The sequence below is a fragment of the Anas acuta genome, chromosome 7 (assembly GCF_963932015.1).
Source record: "Anas acuta chromosome 7, bAnaAcu1.1, whole genome shotgun sequence".
NCBI lineage: Eukaryota > Metazoa > Chordata > Aves > Anseriformes > Anatidae > Anas > Anas acuta.
In genome coordinates, this window is record NC_088985.1 from 4,729,261 (window position 1) to 4,739,105 (window position 9,845).

The 9,845-nt window shown below is 63.9% G+C and overlaps 1 protein-coding gene across 6 annotated transcripts; it reads left to right on the plus strand.

The window, feature by feature from the left end:
* Positions 1 to 599: 599 nt before the first annotated feature.
* Positions 600 to 6,237, plus strand: CHST3 (carbohydrate sulfotransferase 3). Of its 6 annotated transcripts, XM_068688643.1 has the most exons (4): positions 638 to 729; positions 1,132 to 1,170; positions 3,778 to 4,060; positions 4,236 to 6,237. In XM_068688643.1, the coding sequence occupies exons 3-4, from the start codon at positions 3,924 to 3,926 to the stop codon at positions 5,482 to 5,484; spliced, it is 1,386 nt and encodes a 461-aa protein (XP_068544744.1). In that variant the 5' UTR covers positions 638 to 729; positions 1,132 to 1,170; positions 3,778 to 3,923; the 3' UTR covers positions 5,485 to 6,237. The 6 variants fall into 6 exon arrangements, with proteins under 6 accessions (XP_068544743.1, XP_068544744.1, XP_068544746.1 ...); XM_068688642.1 differs by lacking the exon at positions 1,132 to 1,170 and having other exon boundaries at positions 600 to 729; XM_068688645.1 differs by lacking the exon at positions 1,132 to 1,170 and having other exon boundaries at positions 648 to 733.
* Positions 6,238 to 9,845: the final 3,608 nt, after the last annotated feature.

Consider the following 9,845-nt stretch of genomic DNA (forward strand, 5'->3'; position numbering starts at 1 on the left):
GGGGGGGGGGGCGCACAAATTTCCACTCATAAGCCAGAGCTGCTGTCCCCATCCACCTGGACATCACAGCCCACCCTGCGGGGACAGGGACAGCCCTGCACAGCGATGGGGAGATGCTGGTCCCCCCCGATGGGCCACAGTGGCCAGCACTCCCCCAAAAGGGCCACGCTCACCAGGGCACCCGTGCGCATCGCATCGTTGCCTGCCTGGCACACGGGGGCCATCGGGTGCCACAAAGCCACCCACAGACCCTACTTGGGGACCAATGCGGGGGGTCTTGGGGTGGCCAACGTGCATGGGGTGGCCAGTATGAGGTCTTAGGGTGACCAAAGTGGGGTCTCGGGGCGCATTTGGGGGGGCAATGCCAAAAGGGAGGAGGTGGGTGCGGAGATGGGGGAGCGAGGTGCAGCCAGCGAGAGCCACGGAGAGGGAGCATCGGGGGGAGGACGCGGGGGTGGCACGGAGAGAAACTTTTCCCCCGAGCTCCCCATTCCTCAGCACGGTGCAGGATCTGTCCCCGGCACCGTGGGACGATGGCCTGGGGCCCCAGCCCCGCCCCGGCCCCGCTCCCCCCCTCCGGCACCCCGGGAGGAAGGAAAGAAGGGAGGGAGGGAGGGAGGAAAGAAGGAGGGAGGGAAAAGGGAGGGAGGGAGGATGACAGCGCCGTGAAGAAAAGCAGGGGACCCGCCGCCCTCCCCGCTCCCGCACGGCAGGACCGGGCCCTCGGGGGTAGGTGAGGGTGGCACTGGGGGACACTTGGCCAAGGGGGGGGTCCCCGGGGGTCCCGGCACCCAGCAGGGGCACCGGGAGCCGGATCCAGCGGGGGGCTCGGACGGGGAGTTGCGGGAAGTTGGGGGAAGGGGAAAGGGAAAAGGGGGGGGAAGGCACGATCCTGGCACCAGGGAGGTTTGGGGGGCTCCGTGGTCGCCCCCCAAAGCCCCTCGGAGGCGGCTCCAGGGCTCCGCCACCGCCGCCTTTGTGCTGCCTCCGGCCGCGCCTTTGTCTGCGGGCAGGGAGCCCCCGCCGGGCCTGGGGGGTCCCCGGGACCCCCAGCCAAGCAGCTCGGGGCCATGGCAGAAAATTAAAAAAAAAAACAACACCAACAAAACCCCATTCTCTCTATATTTATAGCGGGAGAGATGGATGCGTCCGGCAGAAGGCGAAGCCAGGGTGAGCCGGGAAGCAGCGGGGCGGCGCGGGGGGAACTTTTCCCGCAGCGATCCCGGAGTTGCATCATCCGGCCCCATGGGCAGCGCCGGCAAGTTGGTGGCGGGGGGCTGCTGGGGGGCTGCGGGCACTGGCCGGGTGGCCACAGGACCCCAAGGGGCTCTGTGGCCAGTGGTGGTGGGGGTCTGGTGGCCGGACCCCGTTTCGGCACCATTGGGCAGCCCCGAGCTCGGCCTGAGCCCGCAGCATCCCCCCGCTGCTCGCCAGCCCCTCGCCAGCTGCAGGTGGTGCCGAAAAACCCGGCCGCTGGCTGTGTCTGCCAGCGAGTTTGGGTAATTTGGGGTAGGAGTTTGGGTCGAGTTTGGGGTTTTTTGGGTAGCCGGGCACCGCTCGCTGCCGGGCCAGGTGAAACCCCGAGCGTGCCGCAGCTGCGGGGTGCTGGGTTCAGCCGGGTGCTGAGCGGGGCTGGGCGCAGACAGCTCTCCTCGGGCACCAGCCGAGGCCAGAGGGAGGAAAACTCACCCCGTGGTGGCCACAGATTTGGGCTGGGGACACCAACATGCTCCTCCGACGGGCACCTCGCCGGCCCCGGTTTGGCCGAGGCTCGGGGCTATTCTGGGCAACTTTATAAACAGCGTGGGAGTTGATGTTTGTTTTTTTCCTCCCTCTCCTTTTTTTAACTTGAATTACACGTGTTGGTTTTGAGCAAAAAACAAGCACCTCTGAGCGAAAAACCCCGGAGGGAGCAGCCAGCAGCCAAAGCCAAGCGGTGCCACGCTCCAGCGCCTCCAGCCCGCTGGAGGGGGACAGGAGCCGGCCGGGGGGCGAGCTGCTGGACCCGGAGGACAGGCAGGGGCAGGGGCAGGAGCACAACCCCTGCGAGGCGAGGGCGAGCGGGGAAACCATCAGGTTTCCGTCCCAGCCTCTGGTAAACACGGAGAGAGCCGGTTTGTTGTGATTTATCTTTTTTTTTTTTTTTTTTATCTGCACGGGTTGCAGACAAAGAGATCAGCCCGCACGCCTGTTCTCTTTGTTGTTCCAGCCGAGGGTTTCGCCGGGTCCTTTTCCCAACCTGATGGAGCAAAGTGCTCCAGAGGGCTCCCGGGCACCGGCTGCCAGCCGGCGCTTCACCTACCGGCTCTGGGAACTCATCCTCAGCCCGTTGAGTCAGCGGAGGAAAATGTGACTTCACCCCCGTCACACCTCCGGCTGCTTTCCCCCGCGAGCCCACAGGCGCCTGCCCTGCCCTGGATGCCGTCTCCGGGCCGGAGGAGGGATGGGGAAGGGCTGGCCCCGTGCATCGCCCCTCGCCCGCTGCTCGGAAAAATCAGGCTGAAACGAAAAGCTCTTTGGGTTTAGGGAAGAGCCGGGTCCCTCAGCCCGCTCTGCCGTGCACAGAGCCCCTCTGTTCCCCCGCACAAAGAGCCGCTTGTGGCTCTCCTCCTGCCCCGGCCGGGCTGCGCCGCGCGCTCCCCAGCGAGGAAGAGCTCGAGGACGCCGAGCAGCCCCCGGCCACCTCGCTGGGTCACCGCGTCCCCTTCCTTGCTGCTCTCAAACCAGGACGTGCATGGCTTGGGGTGCTTTCTGCCTGCCCCTCGTGCCTCCCCGGCCCCAAGGCTGAGCCCTGTGAGGGTTCAGGGACCTGGCGGCTCATCTGCCTGTAGCCGCTCCTCTATTTAATGAATTACGCCCACCCCGGGCCTTCAAATCTTGGGTTTTGCTGGAAATCGCTCTCCGTACAGTCCCCGTGAATGATTCCTGGTCTGTGGATCATTTGTGGTTTGTCCGCTGTGGGCATTAGAGAGGGGGAAATCCTGGGCTGGCTGCGCCCAGGGCGCTTGGCAGCGCACAGGGCGCCGGCGCTGACCCTGGGAGCCGCCTTCCCAGCGCTCGCGACTCCAGATCCGAAACTCATTCCCCTGGCAGCCTTCCCGGGAGCGGCCGGCACCCTCTGCCAGGGTCTGTACACTTTAATTTCCCCTGGGGGTTGCTGAAATACCCCGAGCCCTGCCACTGCACGGGCACCGGGAGCTTGGTGGGGCGAGGGGAAGGCTTGGTGCAGCGGCGGGCACGCGGTGCTCCGGAGGCGGGCACTTTGGCAGGGCAGCAGGGGCATGAAATGCAGGGTTTCCACGCACGGCGTGTGATGGAGAGCGGGGCCACGAGGGGCCCTCCGCCTCCATCCAGTTCCTGGAAACCCCCCAGCTTTCGCTTTGAGACCCACGGGAAGGCGGAAGCTGCGCCCCAAGCACGCCATGGCAGGAAGCTGCCCGGCCCCCCAAAACGTACTTTGCCCCAAGTGCCTGGCTGAGTGATTCCCCCTGCCCAGGAGGGGGATTTTGGGCCGGCAGCTGGCAGGGATTGGGTTTCGGCGCTGCTGGGAGGAGGTGCAGGAAGGGGTCTCTCCTCCGGCAGATTTATTTCGGGAGCGGGGAGAGCGGCGCTGTCAGCAGCTGCTGGGCGCGGGGTGGAAGCGATAAAAGGGTTTTTGTGGCGCACAGCGACGGGAAATCGCCTCCAGGCCCTCGGCACGGGCTCTCCAGGCGTGGACGCTGCCGGAGAAGCAAGCGCAGAGGAAGGCCCTGATGTGTCCCCTCCTTGTCCCCGCAGCCAGGGCCGCCCGGAGGGGGATGCCGAGGAGCAGAGGATGCCCAGCAGATAGCGCAGGGCAGCGGCAGCCCAGCTGGGGGCTCCCCTGAGGACGGGAGGGACGTCGGGAGGACGCAGAAGCCCCGGCTTCCCGGCTCTCCTTCCCCATGGAGAGGAGATCCGCCCTGCCCCAGGACCTCCGCGAGGTGCTGCACTGCCTGAAGATGAGGAGCAAGTACGCCGTGCTGCTGGTGTTCGTGGTGGGCCTGGTCATCATCGAGAAGGAGAACAACTTCATCTCCAGGTAGGGAGCGCGGGGACTTGCAGCCTGCTTTTAGCCCTCCGCCCGCCCACCCTGCCTGCTTGGCCACCCCAGGGGCTGCGGGGAGAAGCGCAAGGGGGTCCCCAAAACCCCTATGGGGGCAGAAGGGTGGACGGAGGGGTGTCCTCAGCCCCGGGCTGTGCTTGCTGTCCTGCAGGGTGTCGGACAAGCTGAAGCAGTCCCCGCAGGCGCTGCCGGAGGCCAACGACACGGAGGCCAGCCCGACGCCGGCCGAAAACGGGTCCCTGGCCTCGCTGCGCCAGCTGGACGCCGCCTTCTCGCAGCTGAGGACGCGGCTGCACAACGTCACCCTGCAGCTGGCCGGGGGGCTGGCGACGGCGGGGACGGCGCCCCCGGAGCCCCGGCGGCACGTCCTGCTGATGGCCACCACCCGCACCGGCTCCTCCTTCGTCGGGGAGTTCTTCAACCAGCAGGGCAACATCTTCTACCTCTTCGAGCCGCTGTGGCACATCGAGAGGACGGTCACCTTCGAGCCGGGCGGCGCCAACGCGGTGGGGTCGGCCCTGGTGTACCGCCACGTCCTGCAGCAGCTCTTCCTCTGCGACCTCTACACCCTGGAGAGCTTCATCTCGCCGGCGCCCGAGGAGCACCTGACGCCCTTCATGTTCCGCCGGGGCTCCAGCCGCTCGCTGTGCGAGGAGCCCGTCTGCACGCCGGCCCTCAAGAAGGTCTTCGAGAAGTACCACTGCAAGAACCGCCGCTGCGGGCCCCTCAACGTCACGCTGGCGGCTGAGGCGTGCCGGCGCAAGCAGCACGTGGCCCTGAAGACGGTGCGCATCCGGCAGCTGGAGTTCCTGCAGCCGCTGGCGGAGGACCCGCGGCTGGACCTGCGCGTCATCCAGCTGGTGCGCGACCCCCGCGCCGTGCTGGCCTCCCGCATGGTGGCCTTCTCGGGCAAGTACGAGAGCTGGAAGAAGTGGGCGGCCGAAGGGGCGGCCCCGCTGCAGGAGGACGAGGTGCAGAGGCTGCGGGGCAACTGCGAGAGCATCCGCCTGTCGGCCGAGCTGGGGCTGCGGCGGCCGGGCTGGCTGCGGGGCCGCTACCTGCTGGTGCGCTACGAGGACGTGGCGCGGGCGCCGCTGCGCAAGGCGGAGGAGATGTACCGCTTCGCCGGCATCCGCCCCACGCCCCAGGTGGAGGAGTGGATCCGCGCCAACACGCAGGCGCCCCGCGACGGCAGCGGCATCTACTCCACGCAGAAGAACTCCTCGGAGCAGTTCGAGAAGTGGCGCTTCAGCATCCCCTTCAAGCTGGCGCAGGTGGTGCAGGATGCCTGCGCCCCGGCCATGCGCCTCTTCGGCTACAAGCTGGCCGGCAGCCCCGAGGAGCTGACGAACCGCTCGCTCAGCCTGCTGGAGGAGGGACCCCCCTCCTGGGTCACGTAACGCCGGGGGGCAACCGCAGCTGGGGGACCTTCGACTTTCCGGGAGGGCTGCGCAGCCCGGGGGCTTGCCAAAACCACGCCGTGCCCTCCAACGCTGCTGTCGCGGGGAGGGACTGAGCACGGAAAGCAGCACGGCTGCCCCGCGTGATGTGGGGCCCGGAGCAGCGCTGCGCTGAGCACCAGCAGGGACCCGAAGCCCCAAGGCCTTACTGGTTTAGTGCCTTCACACCAGCACGGACTGGGAGCCGCCCGCGGAGCCCCAGCCAGCAGCACGACGAGGTGGCTGCTCGGGTTTGCGCTCCTCAGTGTTGGTTCGGGGGGGTGGGGATGTGGGGTGGGGGTATTTGGTTGGGTTTTAAGTTTGTTTTCTTCCTTTTTCTCCGTGTACCAGGGTTGCAGGGCAAATCTATTTATTTATTACGTGAAAAAGAGGGGGAGGTACACCGGGGGTCAGAGCTAAGCCCAAAAAAATCAGAGCAGCGCAACGTGCTGCGGAGAAACAGGGACACCGACAGCGAAGGCAGGGGGATCGTGGCCCACGGGAGAGCCCCAGGAGAGGGGAATTGGGGGTGCAGCTCCCCAAAAAACCCTGGGCACAGCGGGGCAGGGATGCTGCCAGCAGCCAGCACCGGCCACAACCTCACACCGGGGCGAGGACACCCTGGAGCAGCTGAACCTCGTCACCTGCTGGAAGCCGTTTCACCTGGCTTAAAAAAAAAAATACAGATAATACAAAGGAGCAGATTCCAAAGCATCTCCTGTCTTGTTGGTGTTCATCCCCCCCACCCCATAAACATGCCCCATAAGCCACAGGCAGGATTCGGAGAGCCCCGGCTCCTCCAGGAGCCTTGGCAGCTGCCGAGGAGCCTCAGGGGGGCAAAGCGAGGGGCCCCCACTGCTGTCCCCGAGCCCAGCAGGGCCACCCGCGGCTCGCCGGGGCCACCGGCCCCCTTTGACAAAAGCAAAAATAAATAAGCAGAACTCAGCCGCCACCGGCTCGGCTCTGCTCGGCGAGCTCACAAAAGCTGCGTTTTTTGACCCAAAGCGGAGAACAGAGGCGGCATTGAGGAGCGCGGGGAGCAGCCACGCCAGAGCCGTCGGCAGCCGTCCTCCCGCAGCAGCCGGGGTTTTTCCTTTCCCCCCCTTTCGCTCCGCTTGCATCTGGCCTCAATATGGGAGGGAGCCGGGGTGCTGGATGCTGCCGGGCTCCGGAGAGGGGGCAAAAGCAGGGTTTGTGCAAAAACAGGGGGAAAAGGGGAGAAAAACTCAGCTCTAGTCCTTCTCCATACCATTAAGGACACGGATTTGGGGGAAAAAGGGTGCATTTTCAGCCTGAAGACCTACCTGAGGGTCCTGCTCCCCTCACACGGGCTGTGCCAGAAGACTGCATCTGCACCAACACCTAAAGCCCTCCCTGGGAAGGATCCAAGCTTTCTGGGACAAAACAGCTCCCAGAAAGGCTCGGGCTCACCCCAAACCAAACAACCCTCATTATTCCATCCCCCAGAGCTGCTCCCTCCCCTTTACAACCTGCCCTAAGCAGCTCAGTGCCTGCAGCTGTGCCGCGTCCCGCTGCTGGCGCAGGCCCCCATAGAGCCAGCCGCAGCTGTCCTTTGGGGAAAATTGGGGAAAATTGGTGATGACTGTCACCAGAAGGAGACTTTCTGCAGGCAGCCCAGCGAGGGGAGGACAGGGCCACCAGCCAAAGCCTGGAAATTAATTAAAAAAAGCCATTTTCCAGCTCGGCACAAGGTTTATCCCGAACACAAGAAGCCCCTGCTGCCCTGCCGGCCCTCCTAACCCCCCGTCCCCTTCTCCTCTCCTGCTCCAGCTCGAGTTAATGGGATTGGGTTTGCTAATCCCCCGGTACGATCGGAGGGGATTTCTGCAGCGGGACCAGGAGCAAACCTCTGGCCAAGCCACCGAGTGCCCCGTCCACCCCGCTGCCTCCTGCCCAGGCCCAGCCTTGCCCGCGGAGGGCTCGGCGCGCTCCCCGCGGCCAGGGCGAGGGGCCGGGGGCTGCAGCAGACGTGGACAGGTCAGAATTAAATGACAGCCTTGTTTTCTGTTGTGATTTTTTTCTTTTTTTTTTTTTTTTTAAGAGGCTGCATGCCTGACCAGACCGCATTTCTTGGTCCGCATCCCATATTTATCCTGTAATTACACCTCCAGACAAAGGCCGCCTGTCTGCGCGGGCGCTGTTTTTAAGGACACGGTTTTATTCCACCTTGGGCTTTCACCGCCGTGAAGTCCTGGGGATTTGGGGGAAGAAAACACCCCGCAATTCGGGGGTGAAAGCTGTTCTTTCTTGCAACCCAAACCTCTCCCTCCCCGTTCTGAGGAGAACCCAGCCACACATCCTGCTGCTCCGGCACCCCGCGGGGAGTAACGCCACCGAAACCAGCACCGGGTTTGTCCCATAGGAGAAGGATGGCACCCGAGTGCTGAGCCCCGTGCTCCGTGCAGCAGGACCAGAGCGATCCCATAAAAATCCCACAAAAAACATCCCGGGTAAGGCTGGTCGAGCTCCTTGCACCTGCCCGGCCCACAGCGATGGATTCCCACAAGCCGACGTTTTGCTCCAATTAACACCCACCGCAGCTTTGGCTCCGCAGGGGCGGTGAAGATGTGCACTGCCCGAAAACCAAAGGCATTCGGTGGGGTTTTTGGGGCAGGCTTTCCTCCCAGACAGGAGCTTCACCACCAGGAGCAGGGGGAAGTTTTGTGACCCCAGCTCCCCACGGCCGCTCTTTCGCTGCTCGTGCAGCCCAGCTGAAATGCAGAGAGCTGTGAGCTTTGCTTTTTTTTCCCCAAATCCCTTTTTTTTTTTTCCATGTGGGATCTGCCCGTAAGTGCACGTGGATGTTTTGCCCAGCCCGAGGTGGCCTTGGTGCCGAGGGCTGTGGTCGGCAGCTGGGCGATGCCACCGAGGAACTGGAAATGAGAAAACGAGCGTGGTTGGAGAGGGAATAAATAAAGCAGAGCCTTGTTGACTCTCGTTGAAAGCAGATTTTATTTATAAGGTAAAAAACAGACAGTGGAGACGTTTAAGAGCAGCTGGGAACTGGCCTGAGTTGTTTTTTCCAGGCAATTCTTTGCCCTGGGTTACCCGGGGCGGTGGCAGAGACCCCGTGGCACACGGGAACGACCAGAGCTCGCTAAGAGCTGTACTAAAATGGAAAGCAATCCCTCCATCACACCTAGGGGAACGCCGGCACCTTTCCAGGGAAGCATCTGCAGCGAGCTCCCCGCACCCACGGGGCCTTGAGCACTCGGGTTTTTTTATCCCCATTTGCCCGGGGCTGGAGGTGAGGCTTCCCGAGCCGGCCACAAAGGCCCCTTTTAGCTGTGCTGTTTGCTCTGGGCCCTGTCTGTGCCGCCGGCCTTGTCCTTCTTGTCGGTGCATCTCCGGCTCGCCGGCTTGGAGGATTTTCCCCGTGTTTTCCAGCGGTGGCCCTGACCTTCTGGTGTGAAACCCGATTCTCCTCAGCACCCCCTCTGCCCGCCAGCAGAAACCTGACGGGGGTGTGGAGCTGCCCCTGCCACCGGCTTTGGCTCGGCTTGAAGGCACTCAGAGGAAAAACAAACCCACCCGGGGCCATGCCCGCGGATGTTTTCCCTTTGTCTTGGAGGCAGGTTTAGGGGATTTGCGTTGTGGCCAGCAGAGATAGGGCAGGAACAGCACCCGCTTTGTGGCAGCCGCCGTGTGAATATCCCTATTTAAGGGATTTTGGCACCCTCCGTGCTTGCAGGGCCTTTGTCAGCCCCCCTGCTATGAGGACACCCAGCACGGCCCCGTCCCACGCCGAGCTGCCTGCACCCTCTGGCGGCCACGCCGCCTCCCTCGCAGCATCCCACCAGGACACCCTGAAAACGCTGCTCCCACCCCAAAGCCTGGGCACGATTTGGGGTTTTCTGCCTCCCGGCTACCTCGAGCCAACAGGCAGGGCCAGCTCTCCGGGAGTGAGCTCAGCTCTGCCCTGTTTTTCCTGAAAAAGTGCAAATTCCTTCCTCCATCCCCGCGGGTGAGGGCTGGGGGGGGTGCTCCAGCCCTCGACACGGGGCTGGTGGGCGCTGCAGGAGGAACGAGGAGCAGAGGCGGCCCTCAAAGCCTCCCGTGGAGCACAGGGCAGCGCTGCCAGCAGCGTGCCCGGGAGCTATAATTACCACAGGGCCGGCCGCCTATATTTATCCGCAGTGCCACAGGAGCCAGAAGACTTTGGGGGGGGGGGCGATTTCTGAGGTCTGGGCGCCCTTTTTGCTTCAAACTTCTTCATCCCAAAGGGGAGAAAACCATTTCAAATGTTCTCAAAGCCCAAAGAGCTGGAGGGCTGTAGGTGGGGGCTGGAGCTTGCAAAAACA